The sequence below is a fragment of the Callithrix jacchus genome, chromosome 10 (assembly GCF_049354715.1).
Source record: "Callithrix jacchus isolate 240 chromosome 10, calJac240_pri, whole genome shotgun sequence".
Taxonomy (NCBI): Eukaryota; Metazoa; Chordata; class Mammalia; order Primates; family Cebidae; genus Callithrix; species Callithrix jacchus.
Window position 1 is genome coordinate 75,169,665 of NC_133511.1, and position 22,309 is coordinate 75,191,973.

Below are 22,309 nucleotides of genomic sequence, written 5' to 3' on the forward strand. Positions count from 1 at the left end.
TTTACCTAAATTCACTACTCATTTTAAATGAATAGGAATTACAAGAGGGAAAAAATATGAAAATAAGAATAGAAATTACAAAATATAGTAAAAGTCACATACCTTATTTATTTTTGGGGTCTTGCTTTGTTGCCCAGGCTGGAATGCAGTGCTGTACTTACGGCTCACAGCAGCCTCAACTGCCCAGGCTCAAGCAGTTCCCCCACATCAGCCTTGCGAGTAGCTGGGATCACAGGTATGCATATCACTAGATCAATTTTTATTATTTGTAGAGATGAGATCTGACTATGTTGCCCAGGCTACTCTCTTGAACTCCGGGCTCAAGCAACCTTCCCACACTGGATTCCCAAAGTGCTGAGATTACAGACATGAACCATGATGCCCGGGCCACAAATCTTGGGTTTGAAATATATTTGGCTGGGCACAGTGGCTCACACCTGTAATCTTAGCACTTTGAGAGGCAGAGCCAGGTGAATCACCTGAGTTCAGGAGTTCGAAACCAGCCTGACCAATATGGTGAAACCCTGTTTCTACTAAAAATACAACAATCTCAAAAAGAAACAAAAGAAAACAACCACCACAAAATAAATAAATAAATAAATAAATAAAAATACAAAAAATCTGCCAGGTGTGGTGGCACACGCTTGTAGTCCCAGCTACTCTGGAAGCTGAGACTGGGGAATTACTTGAGCCCAGGAGACAGAGATTGCAGTGAGTTGAGACTGCGCCACTGCACTCCAGCCTGGGCAACAGAGGAAGACGACGCTGTCTCAAAATTAAATAAATAAAATAAAAATAAGCCTGGGCAAGGTGGCTCACGCCTGTAATCCCAGCACTTTGGGAGGCTGAGGTGGGCAGATTACCTGAGGTCAGGAGTTTAAAAGACCAGCCTGACCAACATGGTGAAACCCCATTCTACAAAAATATAAAAATTAGCTGAGCACAATAGCAGGTGCCTCTAATCCCCAGCTACTCAGGAGGCTGAGGCAGGAGAATCACTAGAACCTGGAAGGCAGAGGCTGCAGTGAGCTGAGATTGCGCCACTGCACCCCAACCTGACACCTGGCAACAAAGCAAGACTCTGTCTCAAAAACAATAAATAAAATAAAAACTCCATATTTTTCAATGTGCAACTATTTTAATATAATTAAAATAATTCCTTTTCTTTTTACCATAAATATGATACCACTGTCAGACTTTAAGAAATGAACTATAATTCCTTATTGTCATAAAGACTAGTCTGATCAGAATCTGAAGGTCCACACAAAGTACTTGTTCAATGTATCACTTAAGTGTAGGGTCTTTTTGTTTCTTCCTTTCAATTTACTGAAGAATACAGATCATTTGTAGAATTTACCATTTATTGAATTTTGCCTATTGGATCCTTAGGGCAGTTTATGCTCTGTTCTTTACCTATAGTAGCAGTCAAAACTATGCTTCCTTTGCATGGGAATGTGACTTGGGCTTAACTTTCTGTTTAGATTTCTCTTTTTCTTATACTGAAAAATCTTGGCTCTCGATAACACCAACACAATTACTGATTTGTGCTTTACTATACTATTAAAATATATTTTAAAGTAAATATATAAAATATATACTATGCATTAGTATTAATAATCTAAAATGTTTCCACATATTCAAATATTTTACAATATTATTGCCCAGGAGTTCCAGTTCGAGACCAGCCTGGGCAACATGGTGAAATCCGATCTCTACAAAAAAAATACAAAAAATTAGTCAGGTGTGGTGGCACATGCCTGTAGACCCAGCTGAGGCAGGAGTATTACTTGAGCCCAAGAGGTCGAGGTTGCAGTGAGCCATGATCATGTCACTGCACTCAGCTGGGGACAGAGCAAAACTCTGTCTCAAAAAACAAAAACAAAGATTTCTTTGAAGTCTTTCCTTCAAAGAATTTGCCCATTTCTAACTATCTCATATAAGTGGAACAATACAATATTCGCCCTTTTGTGCCTAGCTTCTTTGATTTAATATGTTTTAAGGTTAATCCATGGCTATAGCATGCATCAGTATTTTCTCCCTTTTATGGCCATTTCCTTTTACGGCCGAGTAATACTGCATTGTACCTATATATTATATTTTGTTTATTCATTAACTTGTCAAAGGGCATGGGTTTCTTGTACCTTTTGGCTATTGTGAATGTTGCTGCTATGACCACAGTGTACAAATACCTCTTCAAGACCCTGCCAAATTTTAATCTTTCAATTATTTTGGGTCTATATCAAGAATTTTTTTGAGACAAACTCTCCCTTTGTCAACAAGACTGGAGTGCAGTGGCAAGATCTCAGTTCACTGCAACCTCCACATGCCAGGTTCAAGAGCTTCTCCTGCTTCAGCCTCCAGAGGAGCTAGGACTACATGCATGTGCCACCACATCCAGCTAATTATTGTATTTTTAGTAGAGACAGGGTTTCACCATGTTGGCCGGGCTGGTCTCAAACTCCTGACCTCAAGTGATCTGCCAGCCTTAGCCTCCCAAAATGCTGGGATTACAAGTGTGAACCACCATGCTGGGCCCTGATATTATTCCGAATATTTTTTTTTGAGACATAGTCTCGCTCTATTGGCCAGGCTGAAGTGCAGTGGCACAATCTTGGCTCACTGCAACCTCTACCTCCCCAGTTCAAGTAATTCCACCCACCTCCGAGTAGCTGGGACTACAGGTGCCTGCCATCTGCAGTTGGCCAGGCTGGTCTTGAACTCCTGACCTCAGGTGATCCGCCCACCTCAGCCTCCGGAGTAGCTGGAACTACAGGCGTGTGCCACCACGCCCAGCTAATTTTTATATTTTTAGTAGAGATAGGGTTTCACCATGTTGGCCAGGATGATCTCGATCTCTTGACCTCATGATCTGCCTGCCTTGGACTCCCAAAGTGCTGGGATTACAGATGTGAGCCACTGCACCCAGCCTTATTTGCCTTTTTAAAATAAAAATTGGTTTAGGCTAAGCGTGGTGGGTCATAGCCTGTAATTCCAGCACTTTGGAAGGCTGAGGTGGGTGGATCACCTGAGGTCAGGAGTTCAAGACCAGCCTGGCCAACATGGTGAAACCCCATCTCCACTAAAAATACAAAAATTAGCTGGGCGTGGTGTTGGGCACCTGTAATCCCAGCTGCCTGGGAGGCTGAGGCTGGAGAAGTACTTGAACCCAGGAGGCGGGGAGGTTCCAGTGATCAGAGATCGAACTATTGCACTCCAGCCTGGGTGACAAGAGTGAAACTCCAACTCAAAAACAAAAACAAAAAGTTGGTTTACAAAAGGTAATGATTAGTTTTACAACATCAAGAGATAATGTATTTCATTAACTGAGAAGATTTGGAAAATAGGTTGGAAAAGATATTAGCAAATCAGAAATGAAAATTAAAGTCCACAATTTGCAAAATTAAGCACCCACAGCATAAGGACTTTGAAATAAAGCTATGTTCCTGACTGGTTAAAATGTAATATATTTCTATAAAATAAATATATATGAAAAATTGTGAAAAACATTCATTCCTTTGAATAAATATCTTCTTCAGAAGATATTACGAAGGAGACAACACAAGAAAAAAAAATGAACAAAGGAGATTCATAATATACAGCTATAAAAATAATAAATTATACTTCCAAACCTAAGAGAACTGTTAAAATACTATGCTGACTAGTAATTCAAAAATTATATAAACTAATATCAGTTAATGAATACAATTATGAATCAAATACCTAAAATAAACATCTTAAAAATATCCAGTAAAGGAAAATGCTTAATAAGCAAAAAAAGCAGAATACAAAAGAACTTGTAATAAATATTCAGACATAAAAACAATTAGTTCAGGAAACAGGATTAAAGTGATAATTTTTTTTTCCATTTTAATTTTTCAATTATTTAATATTGTTACACTGCGATAACAAATTTTTTGTTATTGCATTTTAGGTTTTGGGGTACATGTGAAGAACATGCAAGATCGTTGCATAGGTACACATGTGGCAGTGTGATTTGCTGCCTTCCTCCCCTTCACCTATATCTGGCATTTCTCCCCATGCTATCTCTCCCCAACTCCCCACCCCTCGCTGTCCCTTCCCTATTCCCCCCAACAGACCCCAGTGTGTAGTGCTCCCCTCCCTGTGTCCATGTGTTCTCATTGTTCAACACCCACCTATGAGTGAGAACATGCGGTATTTCATTTTTTGTTCTTTTGTCAGTTTGCTGAGAATGATTTTCTCCAGGTTCATCCATGTCCCTACAAAGGACACGAACTCACCGTTTTTGATTGCTGCATAATATTCCATGGTGTATGTGTGCCACATTTTCCCTGTCCAGTCTATCACTGATGGGCATTTGGGTTGATTCCAGGTCTTTGCTATTGTAAACAGTGCTGCAATAAACATTCGTGTGCATGTGTGCTTATAGTAGAACGATTTATATTCCTTTGGATATATACCCAGTAATGGGATTGCTGGGTCAAATGGAATTTATATTTCTAGGTCCTTGAGGAATCGCCACACTGTCTTCCACAATGGTTGAACTAATTTACACTCCCACCAGCAGTGTAAAAGTGTTCCTATTTCTCCACATCCTCTCCAGCATCTGTTGTCTCCAGATTTTTTAATGATCGCCATTCTAACTGGCGTGGGATGGTATCTCAATGTGGTTTTGATTTGCATTTCTCTAATGACACCATAACAAATTTTAAAAGGGAAACACTTATGTATAAATGAAGAACAGACCTTTTAAACTTTTTCTTAGACAAAATTAGAAAACATTTTTTCAGTTAAAAGGATACAAAATATATGTAGCAAAATAAGCTACAAGTACTTGAACATAAAAGGTGTCCTTATATTTGGATAAAACTTTTCCTAGCGCCTTGGCATCATCCATATCTCTGGGAACCTTCATATTCACTCTTTCTTCTCTGAAGAAATAAAGTGAAACATTTTAGAACAGAATTTTGCCAAGATAATATCAAAGTCAAGTTCAAAACATGAAGTTTTATCCAAAATGATTTGATGCCTTGATCTATAGTATCTTAATTCTAACAATTTTTAAGTTTAAAAGTCTATAACTTTTTCTTTTTTTTTGAGGCGGAGTTTCACTCTTGTTACCCAGGCTGGAGTGCAATGGCGCGATCCCGGCTCACCGCAACCTCCGCCTCCTGGGTTCAGGCAATTCTCCTGCCTCAGCCTCCCGAGTAGCTGGGATTACAGGCACGCGCCACCATGCCCAGCTAATTTTTTGTATTTTTAGTAGAGACGGGGTTTCACCATGTTGACCAGGATGGTCTCGATCTCTTGACCTCGTGATCCACCCGCCTCGGCCTCCCAAAGTGCTGGGATTACAGGCGTGAGCCACCGCACCCGGCCTGTCTATAACTTTTTCTTTTGAGACACAGAGTTGTGCTCTGTTGCCCAGGCTGCAGTGCAGTGGTACAATCTCAGTTCATTGCAAGTGCAATCTCAGTTTATTGCAATCTCCCAAATTCAAGTGAGTTTCCTGCCTCAGCCTTCCAAGTAGCTGGGATTATAGGAGCATGCCACCATACCCGGCTAATTTTTGTATTTTTAGTAGAGACAGGATTTCATCATGTTGGCCAGGCTGGTCTCAAACCCCTGACCTCAGGTGATATGCCCGCCTTGGCCTCCCAAAGTGCTGGGATTATGGGCATGAGCCACCATGCCTGGCTATAAATTATTTTTTAATGCTTTAAGATAATTTCATGAGACAGGCAATTTTTTTCTTCTTTTCTTTTTAATGTCTCAGCAGATTCAGAGACAGGTAATTTATATATGAAAGTTCTGGATGACGCAAACCAAAGGTTAAAGGCCAACACTGATAGAAATTTTAAATTGAATATAAGAAGTGAGCCACTGATGTTAGTAAATTAAAAACCTTTAGGGCCAGGCGGGGTGGCTCACGCCTGTAATCCCAGCACTTTGGGAGGCTGAGGCGGGTGGATCACGAGGTCAAGAGATCGAGACCATCCTGGTCAACATGGTGAAACCCCGTCTCTACGGAAAATACAAAAAAAATTAGCTGGGCATGGTGGCATGTGCCTGTAATCCCAGCTACTCAGGAGGCTGAGGCAGGAGAATTGCCTGAACCCAGGAGGCAGAGGTTGCGGTGAGCCAAGATCGCGCCATTGCACTCCAGCCTGGGTAACAAGAGCGAAACTCCATCTCAAAAATAAATAAATAAATAAAATAAAAACATTTAACATTGGCCGGGCGTTGTGGCTCACGCCTGTAATCCAAGCACTTTGGAGGCCAAGGCAGGCAGATCACCTGAGGTCAGGAGTTCAAGACCAGCCTGACCAACTTGGTGAAACCCCATCTCATAAAAAAACAAAAAAACAAAAAACATTTAATATCATTTTGGGTAATCCTTATGATAAACTGAATAATAATTTACAATCAAGATTAAGTAAAAATGTAACAAATTCACAGTTCAAACGTTTCTTGAATATCACAGATCAAAATTCATGAAAAAGCTGCAACAGTTTTCTATTACTTTTACTCTATATTTGGCACTTTGTTTGGAACTGAATGATTACTTGTTCAGGAAGGCCTCCAATAATCACCTTTGTGTTTTATGCGTATTATGCTCATTAGTGTTTTTGTTTGTTCTATAGGCAGGGTCCCTTGCTCTGTCACCCAGGCTGGAGTACACTGTCACAATCATAGCTCACTATTACCTCCATCTCCTAGGTTCAAGTGATCTTCTCACCACAGCCTACTGAATAGCAGGGAATGCAGGCACATGCCACTATGCTCTCCTAGTTTTAAAATTTTTTATAGGTTGGGTGCTGTGGCTCATGCCTATAATCCCAGCACTTTGGAAGGCCAAGGCAGGTGGATCAAGAGGAGTTTGAGACCAGTCTGGCTATTGTGGTGAAACCCCATCTATACTAAAAATACAAAAATTAGCTGGGCATGGTAGCACACACCTGTAGTCCCCGCTACTTGGGAGGCTGAGGCAGGAGAAATGCTTGAACCCACGAGGCGGGGCTGCAGTGAGCAGATATTGTGCCACTGCACTACGGCATGGGTGACAGAGCAAGATTCTGTCTCAAAAAAATTTTTTTTTTTTTTTTTTTTTTAAAGACAGGGTTTCACCATGTTGATCAGGCTGGTCTTGAACTCTCAACGTCAGTTGGCCTCCAAAGTGCTTGGATTATAGGCGTGAGCCACCACACCCAGCCTCAAAAAAATTTTTTTTAATAGAGATGGGATCTCGCTATGTGACCCCAGGCTGTTCTCAAACTTCTGAATTCAAGTGATCCTCCCACCTCAGCCTCCCAAAGTGCTATGATTACAGGCATGAGTTCCTAATTGTTTACATGATAAAAAATGTAACTGACCCATTTACATTTACATTTTGTAAAGACAAGGTGGGTACTGGGATTACAGGTGTGAGCTGGGAACAGTGGCTCATACCTGTAATCCCAGCACCCACCTTTTCTCTACAAAAATTTAAAAACTAGCAGAGTATGGTGGTGCATACCTGTAGTCCTAGCTACCTGGGAAACTCAGGTAGGGGATCGTTTCAGCCTAGGAAGTTAAGGCTGCAGTGAGCCGTAATTGTGCTACTACACTTCAGCCCAGGTAACAGAGCAAGACACTGTCTTAAAAAAAAAAAAAAAAAAAAAAAAAGAGGTGTAAGCCCTAATGCTGCTTTCTCAAGTCCTCTAAGACATCTAGTAAACTAAAAGTTCTTACTTATAAAATATATAAAATTTAAAAGACTCTAGGCTGAGCACAGTGGCTCATGCTGATAATCCCAGGACTTTGGGAAGCTAAGGTGGGCAGATCACACAAGGCCAGGAGTTCAAGACCAGTCTGGCCAACATGGCAAAACCCCATCTCTTTTAAAAATACAAACATTAGCTGGGTGTGGTGGTGTACACATGTAATTCCAGCTACTTGGGAGGCCGAGGCAGAAGAAATAATTGAACCCGGGAGGCAGAAGTTACAGTGAACTGAGATCATGCCATTGCACTCCAGCCAGGGCAACAATCTCGAAACTTCATCTCAAAAAAAAAATGTTGTGGGCTGGGCACGGTGGCTCTCGCCTGTAATCCCACTACTTTGGGAAGCCAAGGTAGGCAAATCACTTGAGGCCAGAAGTTTGAGACCAGCCTGGCCAACATGGTAAAATCCTATCTCTACTAAAAATACAAAAATTAGCCAGCTATGCTGGGCACACCTATAAACCCAGCTACTCAGGGGGCTGAGGCACAATAATCCCTTCAACCAAGGAGGCGGAGATTGCATTAAGCCAAAATCAATACCACAGTATTCTACCCTGGGTGATAGAGTGAGACTGTCTCAATTAAAAAAGAATTGTAAATAAAAGCAATTTGAAGAAAACATGACCTTCCTGATAACTTGAAATTACATTTCATAGTTCTCCATTACCACATCGGGCTGGCCCTGGTTGAAAGTCTAATGCATTTTAATAGTCTTTTATCTAATCTATGATTATACCAGGGTGGTATTATTAGGGTTTAATGGCTCTGGGACATTTTGGCCTCCTGAAATATAGTTCCAGACTGAGTAAGTTGGCTCATGTCTGAAATCTCAGCACCTTGGGAGGCTGAGGTGGGTGGATCACCTGAGATCAGGAGTTCAAGACCAGCCTGGCCAACATGGTGAAATCCCATTTCTACTAAAAATACAAAAATTAGCTGGGTGCGATGGCATATGCTTGTAATCCCAGCTACTCAAAAGGCTGAGGCAGAAGAACTGCTTGAACCTGGGAGGAGGAGGTTACAGTGAGCCAAGATCACACCACTGCACTCCAGACTGGGCAACATGGCGAGACTCTGTCTCAAAAAAACAAATAAACAAACACACATATATATTTCCACAAGGGTTTTGCCGTGTGGCCCAGGCTGGTCTCACGCTCCTAGACCCAACCAATCCATCTACCTCAGCCTCCCAAAATGTTGAGATTATAGGCATCAGACACTGCACTTGGCCTTAATTCACTTTCGTCTTATAAACAAACATACTGGGTGTGGTGGCACGTGCCTGTAGTCCCAGTTAGTCGGGAGGCTGAGGTGGGAGGATCGCTTGAGCCCAGGAGTTCTGGGCTGTAGTGCACTATGCTGAGCGGGTGACTGCACCAAGTTTGGCAACAATATGGTGACCTCCTAGGAGCCAGGGACCACCAGGTTGCCTAAGGAGGGGTGAACCAGCCCAGGTCAGAAACAGAGTAGGTCAAAACTCCCGTGCTGATCAGTAGTGAGATCATGCCTGTGAACAGCCACTGCACTCCAGCCTGGGCAACACTGAGACCCCATCTCTAAAATAAATAAATAAATAAATAAATATCTATACATTTTCAGTTTATCTTTCAGTATACTTACTCGCTAAGCTGAGGAAAATTTTTATATACCAAAAACATAACAAAAGCTGCAGATAAGAAAATGGACACCAATATAAGGAGTGACATTCTTGCTGATCCAGCTTCTGCCCAGGATTTTTCTGGAAGAAAAAAAGGCATAATTAAGATAAATATAAAGGAAGATGGCTGGGTCATGGGGTGCTCATACCTGTAATCCCAGCATTTTGGGAGGCTGAGGTGGACAGATCACCTGAGGTCAGTAGTTGGAGACCAGTCTGACTAACATGGAGAAATCCTGTCTCTACTAAAAATACAAAGTTAGCTGGGTGTGGTGGCAGGTGCCTGTAGTCCTAGCTACTTGGGAGGCTGAGGCAGGAGAATTGCTTGAACCCAGGAGGCAGAGGTTGCAGCGAGCTGAGATCGTGCCATTGCACTCCAGCCTGGGCAACAAGAGCAAAACTCCACCTCAAAAAAAACAAAACAAAACAAAACAAAGGAAGACATGCCAGCAAGTTATTTCTGTAAATGCTTTCCTTCCAGAAAATGGTGCCCACTTTTGCCTAACATGATGTGACATTAAACTTAAGCACTGTATAGTTCTTGAAGTTTATTAACTGGATACATTACTTTTAGAGACATCTCCATTTTAGAAGTATGAAAAAGCGGAACAGCACAATGTGTATCACTGACTTACTGATAAACCAAAGGGAAATAAGGAAACAAGAGGAGAAGCAGAAAGATCAGGAGGCCATTGCAGTGGCACAGGCAAGAGCGGCAGGTGACTTGGCACATTGGCTAAGGTGGGGAAAGAAAAGATGGATAGAGTGGACAGGTTAGATATGTTCAAGAGATAGTCTCAGCAGGACTTTTCAATGGATTGGTATGGTGGGTGAGGACAGAGGAATAAAGGATCATATCTAAGTCTCTGGCTTGGGCAACTTTCCATGGTGGTAATACTTTTTGAAGTAATGATGATTAGGGAATGAGATGGCGAAAAAAAGAACATTGTTCTAAATGCTCGAAATTTTATCACATACTGTCAATTTCATATTTTTATACTGGGAGCCAACAGCATAGACAAAATGGCCCCTTTGGAAAAGTGAGGTAATTTGTCAATTACTTCAACTGTTTTAAGAACATAGATATGCACAAATGCAATTGGAGAAATGTTATACTTTCTCTTTGTTTGGTTTTTTTTTTTTTTGAGACGGAGTTTCGCTCTTGTTACCCAGGCTGGAGTGCAATGGCGCGATCTCGGCTCACGGTAACCTCCGCCTCCTAGGTTCAGGCAATTCTCCTGCCTCAGCCTCCTGAGTAGCTGGTATTACAGGTACATGCCACCATGCCCAGCTAATTTTTTGTATTTTTAGTAGAGATGGGGGTTTCACCATGTTGACCAGGATGGTCTCGATCTCTTGACCTCGTGATCCACCCGCCTCGGCCTCCCAAAGTGCTGGGATTACAGGCGTGAGCCACCGCGCCCAGACTTGTTTTTTTTTTTTTTTTGAGACAGAGTTTCGCTCTTGTTACCCAGGCTGGAGTGCAATGGCATGATCTCGGCTCACTGCAACCTCCACCTCCTGGTTTCAGGCAATTCTCCTGCCTCAGCCTCCTGAGTAGCTGGGATTACAGGCGCGCACCACCATGCCCAGCTAATTTTTTGTATTTTTAGTAGAGACGGGGTTTCACCATGTTGACCAGGATGGTCTCGATCTCTTGACCTCATGATCCACCCGCCTTGGCCTCCCAAAGTGCTGAGATTACAGGCGTGAGCCACTGTGCCCTGCCTTATACTTTCTCTTTATACCAAAGGCATCAGAATATAAACCTGAATCTCAAATGTTCTGGGTAGCTCTGCAACTCCAACAGTGGGAGAATATTTGTAGTTCCTCAAAAGGTAATCTCAGTATTATCTTTAAAAAATTACATGAAAGATAAAAGTATGGAATGAGATCCAGGAAACAGTGAGTAGAAGAAAGTTCCTGTTTTGCCAGGAACTGGTCAATAGTGTGGAGGCCAGGATAGCTTCACATTGTGTTCTCTAGGAAAGAGGTAGGAATGGGTGACTCAATTTTTATTGTCTACATTTATCATTATCCCTTGTATACACTGATAATACTCAAGAGGATGTAAAAATATGTACACTATAATTCAGATTTATTTTTAGTTCCCTGAGAATGAATTCAACTACTGCCCATGTGGCTTTCATACATGCTTTTATGAAGTAACCTAAAAGTATTAAACTGCCTATACTATATTAATTTAGCAAATCCTTCTTCATAAAAGTTTATAAATGTGCATTAGACAGCTATCATTGCTGCTCTACCCCATCTCCCTTCCCTTGTCCCATAAAGGGGCCAATCTCAGTAGCCCCTATTCTTACATTCTACCCTTCCAAACCCAGAAGACTGTCTGACCCAAGGTTGGACACCTGATCAGAGTAGAAACTAATTATTACTGGCTGACCAGATTTTCTCTTGATAATTTGAACTAAAGGAGATACGGGTTGTCAAGGGATATTGGGACTTGAAGCTAAAAGGTTAAAGAGTGGAGGCCACAGTAAGCCAAAGTGGTAAGCCAAAGACATATATGTACCAGAAAATAGAAGAGGTTGGAACAGAAACCCAGAGAAGCAGAACTGGGAAATACAGCTAACCTACTTGTTGATTCCTAATCTTCCACTTTCTGTGATGCCTAGCTATATTTCTTACTCATAAATGCCAGTGAGATTGTCTCTTATATTCTTTTTCTCATTTTGTTATAACACTCTTCCTTTTTATTTTTCTTAAACTGATTTATATTCCTTTCAACCAAAAAGTCTTGACTATAAAAGATAAGCTTCATTTTATCCTGTCTCACACAACTGGAATTAGTAAGATTTTGCTAATTTTTTTCCCCCAAAAGACAGGGTCTCCCTATGTTGTCCAGGCTAGACTTGAACTCCTGGGCTCCAGCAATCCTCCCACCTCAGCCTCTCAAGTAGCTGGGACTACAGGCATGTGCCACCAAGCCCTGGCCAGACATTACCAAATTCTATGTTGAACATGGAGAAACAGAAACAATCGGCCGGGTGCAGTGGCTCACGCCTATAATCCCAGCACTTTGGGAGGCCAAGGTGGGTGGATCACGAGGTCAAGAGATCGAGACCATCCTGGTCAAAAAGGTGAAACCCCGTCTCTACTAAAAGTACAAAAATTAGCTGGGCATGGTGGTGTGCACCTGTAGTCCCAGCTACTCGGGAGGCTGAGGCAGGAGAATTGTTTGAACCCAGGAAGCGGAGGTTGCGGTGAGCCGAAATTGTGCCATTGCACTCCAGTCTGGGTAACAACAGCAAAACTCCGTCTCCAAAAAAAGAAAAAAAGAAAAGAAACAATCTAGCTCCTTGCTGGAAATTCATATTCCCACTGAGGCAAGATTCCACATTTTAACGATACTCATATGATCTTCACACACATTAAAGCTTGAAAAGCAAAAATCTGGCCCACTTTTACAGGTAAGAGGCCCAAAGAAGGAGAGTGCAATATATATTTATTTTTTAAAAAATTCCTGAGCCAGTGTGGTGGTAGTGTACACCTGCATTCCCAACTACTCAAGAAGTTGTGTCAGGACAATTACTTGAGCCCAAGACTTTGATTCCGGTCTGGGCAACACATTGAGACCCCATCTCTAAAGGGAACCAAATAATGTGAAGTATATTTCCAAAGCATTTTAATGTCTATTTATAATTAACCTGTAATTTCTGTTGAAATAAGAATTGCTTAGGTTAGTACTTTAATAATACTAAATATAAATTATTCTTACCTTTTCATTACATTTAGCAAGTTTTCTATAAGGTTTTAGTTATATGAAAAACTCAATTATCTTTTCCAACTTTCAGTAATCTAAACTATCAATTTAGCTTTCCAACTAGTCTCTATTATTCTTTTTTTTTTTTTTTGAGACCGAGTTCCGCTCTTGTTACCCAGGCTGGAAAGAAATGGTGGGATCTCGGCTCACCGCAACCTCCGCCTCCTGGGTTCAGGCAATTCTCCTGCCTCAGCCTCCTGAGTAGCTGGGATTACAGGCATGCGCCACCATGTCCAGCTAATTTTTAGTATTTTTAGTAGACATGGGGTTTCACCATGTTGACCAGGATGGTCTCAATCTTTTGACCTCGTGATCCATCCGCCTCAGCGTCCCAAAGTGCTGGGATTACAGGCTTGAGCCACCGCCTGGCCTATTCTTTCTTTTTTTGAGGTGGAGGCTCGCTCTGTTGCCCAGGCTGAAGTGCAGTGGTGAAATCTTGGCTCATTGCAACCTCCACCTCCTGGGTTCAAGCGATTCTCTTGCTTCAGCCTCTCAAGTGCTGGGACTGCAGGCATGTGCCACCATGCCCAGCTAACATTTTGTATTTTTAGTAGAGACAAGGTTTCACCATGTTAGCCAGGATGGTCTCAATCTTCTGACCTCATGATCCACCCACCTCCGCCTCCCAAAGTGCTGGGATTACAGGTCTGAGCCACCGGAGCTGGGCCCTTTTTTTTTTTGTTTTTGAGATGGAGTCTTGCTCTGTTGCCTAGCCTGGAGTATACTGTTGAGATTCTGGCTCACTGCAACCTCTGCCTCCCTGGTTCAAGTGATTCTCCTATCTCAGCCTCTGGAATAGCTGAGATTAGAGGTGTACACCACCAGGCCTGACTAATTTTTGCATTATTAGTAGAAACAGGGTTTCACCATGTTTGCCAGGCTGGTCTCAAACTCCTGATCTAGGTGATCTATCTGCCCACCTCAGCCTCCCAAAGTGCTAGGATTATAGGCGTGAGCCACCACGCCCAGCCTCCAACTAATCCCTACTATTCTAATTTTGTTGTGTTTCATCTTAATCTCAAAAAGGAGATTTGCTCATATCTTACTTTAAAATGTACTGCAAGAAGGAATAGGATCATAAAATAGTACAAAAGGTAACTTTGATGGAACAATAAACCAAGCATGCCTTTCTCTTAATACTCTAGTTCATTAATCTACAGATGTACTGATATGTATGCTTTTTTGGAGCACAGAGAATTAAAAACACACTTTAAACATCTGAGGTAGGTCAAACATGAAAAGATCTCTGCAGAATCTTCTAATAACATATTCGAACTATCCATTACATTTTTGCATCTCATCCAATGCAGATATCTTGAGGCCTCCTAACAAGTTATATTCACTCATGAGTTATATGCTCTAAAAAAGGAAAGCATAATCAGCAAAAAGTTCCAAAAACATCAGGGTGCACTAAAACCAATTGAATCAAAAATGTTGTTTTTGTTTCTAAATATAAACCCATTTATTTATTTATTTATTATTTATTTACTTTTCTGAGATGGCATATCGCTCTGTTGCACAGGCTGGAGTACAGTGGTGCAATCATAGCTTACTGCATGCAGCCTTCAACTCCTGGGAGTTGAACACCTTCAACTTCAATCCTTCTGCCTCAGCCTCCCAACTAGCTGGAAACACAGTTGTTTTTGACAGTGCCTAGTTAACTGTATTTAGAGACCAGGTCTCATTATTTTGCCCAGGCTGGTCTTGAACTCCTGACTTCAAGCGATCCTCCTGCCTCAGCCTCCCAAAGTGCTTGGATTACTGGCGTGAGCCATCCAGCTGGGTTAGAAAACCTATTTTAAACACAAACTGTTTTCACAAGGTTAAAATAGTTATTCTTCTATTTTATGGAATAAAAACCTATTCAATAAAGTAAGAAAGAATGAGGGTGGCTGGGCGCGGTGGTTCACACCCAGCACTCTGGGAGGCCAAGGCGGGTGGATCACGAGGTCAAAAGATCGAGACCATCCTGGTCAACGAGGTGAAACCCCGTCTCTACTAAAAATACAAAAATTAGCTGGGCATGGTGGTACGCACCTGTAGTCCCAGCTACTCTGGAAGCTGAGGCAGGAGAATTGCTTGAACCCAGAAGGTGGAGGTTGCGGTGAGCCAAGATCATGCCATTGCACTCCAGTCTGGGTAACAACAGCAAAACTCCATCTCAAAAAAAAAAAAAAAGAATGAGGGCAATACACATATGTAAATACTGACTTTTGGGGCAGAGTTTTCTATAGGCTGAAATCAAAGCAAAGACACATTATACACTGGCTGGGCGCGGTGGCTCAAGCCTGTAATCCCAGCACTTTGGGAGGCTGAGGCGGGTGGATCATGAGGTCAAGAGATCGAGACCATCCTGGTCAACATGGTGAAACTCCATCTCTACTAAAAATAAGAATAAAAATAAATTAGCTGGGCATCGTGGCGTGTGCCTCTAATCCCAGCTACTCAGGAGGCCGAGGCAGGGGAATTGCCTGAACCCAGGAGGCAGAGGTTGCGGTGAGCCGAGATCGCGCCATTGCACTCCAGCCTGGGTAACAAGAGCGAAACTCCGTCTCAAAAATAATAATAATAATAATAATTTTAAAAAGACACATTATACACATAAGTAGCCTATGTTTTTTCAGGATGTCCATTATGATAATTTGTAATTATAGGCTGGGTGCGATGGCTCACTCCTGTAATCACAGCACTTTGAAAGGCTGAAGTGGGCAGATTGTCTGAGGTCAAGAGTACGAGACAGCCTAGCCAACATGGTGAAATCCCATTTCTATTAAAAATATAAAAAATTAGTAAGGCGTGGTGGTGCACGCCTGTAGTCCCAGCTACTGGAGAGGCTGAGGCACAAGAATTGCTTGAATTTAAGAGGCAGAGGTTGTGGTGATCCAAAAGTGTGCCACTGCACTGCAACTTGGGCAACAGTGCAAGACTCCATCTAAAAAAAATTACAATTATAGGCTAATTATAAATAGATATTAAACTGTTTTAGAGAGATACTTCACATTATACACTTCTTAAAGGTATGGTAGTTTTTTTTGTTTTGTTTTGTTTTTTGTTTTTGGGATGGAGTCTCACTTTGCCACCCAGGCTGGAGGGCAGTGGTACAATCTCAGCTCACTACAACCTCTGCCTCTCAGGTTCACATGATTCTCCCGCCTCAGCCACCTGAGAAGCTAAGATTACAGGCGCACACCACCACACCCGGCTAATTTTTGTATATTTAATAGAGATGGGGTTTCACTATGTTGGCCAGACTGGTCTCGAACTCCTGACCTCATGATCCACCCGCCCTGGCCTCCCAAAGTGCTGGGATTTCAGGCGTGAGCCACCTCCCCCAGCCAAGGTATGCTACTTTTAAATCCATCTAAAGGTATGCTACTTTTAAATCCAGTTAACTTGCCCCAGACCAGTTTTAACTTACTTTCCTGCTAGAACCAGGTCCAGAGTATAAAAAACTAACACAAGTAATTTATTATTATGAGCATCTTTTATACCCTTAAAAATCATTAATAATTTTTTTTTATCCTGAAGATATCTGCATACATAAGAATAACTTCTAAGAAAGAATGGCAGATCTTTCCCCCTTTCTTAAAACCTCTCTTTAGAACTTCTACTATGCAAGCTATGTACTTAAATATAGTTGCTTAGGGTTGTCTGCTAAGCATCTATTAGGTACCAAATGTTTTGTTCACTCTCTGCTCCTTAGAAGCTGATGCCACCATTAACTAGCTAGAATTCCCCTCCCCCCACCATGGAAGGGTAGAGTTAAAAGGGGCACAGAGTTTATAGGAAAGCAAGATCACTGGGCTGGAGTAAGGCAAGACTCATGGAGTTTGTGGACATTTTATTGAAGATTAAAAGATGGGAAAAAGGGATCGGTGCGGTGGCTCACACCTGTAATCCCAGCTTGGGAGGCTGAGGTAGGTGGATCACCTGAGGTCAGGAGATGGAGACCAGCCTGGCCAACAAGATGAAACCCTGTCTCTACCAAAAATGTAAAAACTTAGCTGGGTGCGGTGGCTGGCACCTGTAATCTCAGCTACTTAGGAGGCTGAGGCAGGAGAATCACTCCATCTGGGAAGTGGAGGTGGCAGGCAGTGAGCCCAGATCACGCCATCGCACTCCAGCCCGGGCAACAAGAGTAAAACTCACTCTCAAAAAAAAAGATGATAAAAGACTCAGCCTTTTTTTTTTTTTTTTTTTTTTTTTTGAGAGGAGTCTTGCTCTGTCGCCCAGGCTGGAATGCAGTGGTGTAATTTTGGCTCACTGCAATCTCTGTCCCCCGGTTCAAGCCTCCTGAGTAGCTGGGATTACAGGTGCCTGCCACCAGGCCCAGCTAATTTTTTTATTTTTCGTAGAGAAGGGGTTTCACCATGTTGGTTAGGCTGGTCTCGAACTCCTGACTTTAAACAATCCACCCACCTTAGCCTCCCAAAGTGCTTGGATTACAGATGTAAGCCACTGCACCCGGCCAGCAGCTAAACATTTTTAAAGACTTACATAGGTAACATTTTTTCTTTTTTTGAAACAGGGTCTCCGTCAACTAGGCAAGAGTGCAATGATGTAATCACATCCCCCTTCAAGCTGTATCTCCAAGGCTTAAGAGATTGTCTTACCTTGTCTGCCCAAGTAGCTGAGATTACAGGCATGCACCACACCCAGCTAATTTTTGTATTTTTCTTTTTAACAGAGACAGGGTCCCATTATGCTATGTTGCCCAGGCTGATTTCAAACTCCTGGGCTCAGGCAATCCTCCTGCCTTGGCCTCCCAAAGTGCTGGGATTACAGGTGTGAGCCATCACATCCAGCCTAATGTAGTCCTCTTAAGTTAAAAATTAAATAAGGATTTTAGTCTACCATATTTTTCTTCACATTATGAATTCACCAGTCCTAAAATAAGGAATAAGATGAGCCAAAGGAGGCCGGGCATGGTGGCTCACGCCTGTAATCCAAGCACTTTGGAGGCCAAGGTGGGCGGATCACTTGAGGTCGGGAGTTCAAGACCAGCCTGACCAACATAGTGAAACCCCATATTTAAAAAAAAAAAAAAGAACAAAAGGAGTCACTGTTTAACTGGACTAAAGAACATTAATTACCCTGAGTTTTCTTTGAGTGGACATGTCTGTAATTGCTACGTGTCTTATTATAGTTGAATGATGAAATATATAGACATTTGAACAAAATTAACATATAGGTTAAACTTGATATTTTCCTCACTCTCTAAAATTAGGCAAACTTTCTCCAGCATTGCATACAATAGTAACACAATAAAACAACTTATAAGGATGCAATAAAGCCTAGTGACATTCCATTTTGAGGTTCTCCTTTCACACAAACTGATAAACAGAGAATGCTGGCAATTATAATTTAACAATCCTTCTTGGGTATAATTCTAACAAACCCGGAGTTTAGAGTTCTGAACAGAGATTAAAAAGTCTAGCTAGTGCAGGGCTCAGTGGCTCACCCCTGTTATCCCAGCACTTTGGGAGGCCAAGGCGGGCAGATCACCTGAGGTCGGGAGTTCACAACCAGCCTGACCAACATGGATAAACCCCATCTCTACTAAAAATACAAAATTAGCCAGGCATGGTGGCGAATGCCTGTAATGCCAGCTACTCAGAAGGCTGAGGCAGAAGAATTGCCTGAGCCCAGGAGATCTCAAAAAAGTCTGCAGACCTCAGTGGCTCATGCCTGTAATCCCTGCACATTGGGAGGCCAAGCAGGCAGATCAGGAGATTAGCTGGGCATGGTGGCATGCACCTGTAATTCCCAGCTACTCAGGAGGCTGAGGCATGAGAATCACTTGAACCTGGGAGATGGAGGTTGCGTGCATTCCACTGCATTCTAGCCTGGGTGACATAACAAAACTCCGTCTCAAAAACAAAAAACAAAACAAAAAAATCACACAGAGAAGGCAGGTTTATAGGTAGCAGCAGCAGCAGCAGCAGCACTCCCAATCTTGCATTCTCTCTAAGGCTTACATCTTGCAACTCTGCTACCACCCAACCAACATAACTTCACTCATCATCATCTATTCACTTTCAAGTAGATCCTACCATTTACAGAAGACTGAGGACAAGCTTATAGTAAACTTGTTCATAATCCTAAAAGATTTCATCATTTATTTGGATGATCTGCTCAGTCTCAAAATTCTTAGACTTTCATTTCTATTTAATTTTAGCCATCCACTTCCAGAGCTATAAACTAAATTGTCAATCACCTGGAACTGCTCCACTTTGGACATTTTAAATCAATAAATCATTAAGATGGAGAACTTGCTAGTAAATAGAATATTCCATTCCTTACCTTTTTCTAACAAGATTGGGAGTGCTGCTGCTTCTCCTACCTTGCCTTCATTTTCCATTTTCTCCTTTCTGTTGGACTCTTCATTCTCTTCCTTCCATGCCTGCCTGGACTCCAAGAAGTATCATCTGAACCAGCACCTTTGATCAAAATCCTTATTCTTTCCTTATAGCCATCTAACCCAAAAATCAGTACTACAAATTCACTTTCCTCATTCACTTAACCATCATGATGCTTGTTAAGCACAAATACAGAAAAATTACTGAGTGATTCATCACAGAACTCCATGTCATTGGGAAAACCGATTTAGCTCCCAGTTCTTTTTTCTGGGTGTAGAACATGAATCAGGCTGAGCCAATCAGGTTACTCTGACCTACTGACAATAATGATAAGTTCAGGAAAAAGTATCTGATCTAAGGCAACCTAATCAGTAAATAGCAAGAAGAAATTTCATCCGTAATGCTAGAACAAAGATTCTCAAAATTAACATAAGCATTTAGCTTACCTGAAGCATTAAGGGAAACCAGGTTAAGTTGACATCAAATAAGCAAATCAAGATATGAAAAATCTGATCTTGAAGATACTGAGCAGCTGACTCCACCCTGATGCCACTAAATCCTACTTCATCATTTGATTTATTTACATGGACCAATAAACTCCCTTTCAGCAAGGGTTGCAGTGGGTTTTCTATCAAAGGCCAAAAAATTCTGATACAAATATTATGTATCACAATTTTTTTGGTCTGTGATAGAAATCATACTAATGCTTTGGTTGATATTCAGCTGCCAAATCTAGTCTTAGATTTCATCTACAGTAATCAGAGCTTCCTTCTTTCTCTAAGCCAATAATTTGCTCATAATAGACATTTGAGGAATATTTGTTGAACCAAACTAGCAAGGCAGGATCTAGACCAAGGATGTGGATTAACCACGTTAGAACAATATTATTTCCTAGAAGCAATAAAACCAACTTTGAGACAGCGTTGTTCAATCTTTTCTGACTGTTCCGCAATAAGTAATGTATTCTCTATCATGATCCAGTATACAAAAAATCTATATAATTCAAGAAAAGGGCCAGGCACAGTGGCTCACACCAGCACATTAGGAGGCTGATGCGGGCAGATCACAAGGTCAGGAGATCGAGACCATCCTGGTCAACAAAATGAAACCCCATCTCTACTAAAAATACAAAAATTAGCTGGGCATGGTGGTGCACACCTGTAGTCCCAGCTACTTGGGAGGCTGAGGCAGGAGAATTGCTTGAACCCAGGAGGCGGAGGCTGCGGTGAGCCGAGATCGTGCCATTGCACTCAAGTCTGGGTAACAACAGCAAAACTCTGTCTCAAAAAAAAAAAAAAAAAAGCATTTAATCCCAAAGCATTGGTATTTTCTCCATTCCATTTTTAAAAAAATTTTTATTGTTGGCTGGGTGTGGTGGCTCAAGCCTGTAATCCCAGCACTTTGGGAGGCTGAGGCAGGTGGATCACAAGGTCAAGAGATCAAGACCACCCTGGCCAACATGGGGAAACCCCGTCTCTATATATTATTATATATATTTTTTAATTTTTTTATTGCATTTTAGGTTTTGGGGTACATGTGCAGAACATGCAAGACAGTTGCATAGGTGCACACATGGCAGTGTGTTTTGCTTCCTTTCTCCCCTTCACCCACATTTGGCATTTCTCCCCAGGCTATTCCTCCCCAGCTCCCCCCACCCCCCCCCGCTGGCCCTCTTTTCCCCCCACTCTATATATTATTTAAAAAAAAAAATGTTTATTTTTGATTTCATACCCCTCACAAAGGTCATGACTTATATACTGGAAAAAAAAATAGTCCTAGTTCTCTTAAATTAAAATAGAGAACCTGCTAGTAATAGATAGGTTGGGCAAACACTACAAAAGAAGTTTATATACTCTGGTCCAGTCACCTTCAAATCAATTAGGTTAAGAGCTTCTTAACTAGTTCCACCTCCTGTCTACTCTCTCATCTCCATCATGCAAAAATTAGATTTTCCATGTTACTTCTGCCTTACCCAAGTCTTCAAAGTTGTCCACAGTCTACTAGGCTCAGCTCTGAGACAAGAGGCCAGAATCCACTAAATGTACCAAACATTGCAGATAGTGTGTAAAATATTTCAAACACACATATGATGACAACTACTTGTCAAATTTATATACATGTCACTTAATAAAATACAAATTCATTCATAAGTATCATGGAATTTACAGGAACATTCTGACACCATTCTAAATAGGCCAACCGGCTGGGAGCGGTGGCTCACGCCTATAATCCCAGTACTTTGGGAGGTCAAGGCGGGTGGATCACGAGGTCAAGAGATCGAGACCATCCTGGTAAACAAGGTGAAACCCCGTCTCTACTAAAAATACAAAAATTAGCTGGGCATGGTGGTGCGCGCCTGTAGTCCCAGCAACTCAGGAAGCTGAGGCAGGAGAATCGCGTGAACCCAGGAGGTGGAGGTTGCAGTGAGCCAAGATTACACCATTGCACTCCAGCCCGGGTGACAGTGTGAGACTGTCTCAAAAAAAAAGTCACCAATCGTTGTAAATGTATAAATCTACTCTGAATAAAAGAAAAATTGTTTTGAAGACTCTACTACTGAAGATGACAATAATCCAAGGTCTGGGTTTCCTTAAAGTGTTTTCCAGATAGGAGATCCCTAAAGATTGACATCTTGTTTGAGATAGCAGCCAGTTGTATTATTCATGATTTTTACCTAAAGCTATTCAAAAAATAAAACCTTGAAACTTCCTAAGTGCTCTTTTTTATCTTATTTTATCATTACAACAAAACATACAACACAATT

General features: G+C 41.8%; 1 protein-coding gene across 4 annotated transcripts in view; it reads right to left on the bottom strand.

Moving 5' to 3' along the window:
* Window positions 1-22,309, bottom strand: part of TMEM41B (transmembrane protein 41B) — a 30,781-nt gene that overhangs the window by 6,928 nt on the left and 1,544 nt on the right. For all 4 annotated transcript variants that reach the window (XR_013523294.1, XR_013523293.1, XM_035265743.3 and 1 more), the window contains exons 3-4: window positions 9,363-9,480; window positions 4,782-4,910 (exon numbers count right to left, since the gene is read on the bottom strand). Coding sequence is in view for 2 of the 4 variants with exons in the window: in XM_035265743.3 (XP_035121634.3) it covers window positions 4,782-4,910; window positions 9,363-9,480 (247 nt within the window). In the remaining 2 variants the exon portion in view is untranslated. The remainder of the gene's footprint in view (window positions 1-4,781; window positions 4,911-9,362; window positions 9,481-22,309) is intronic.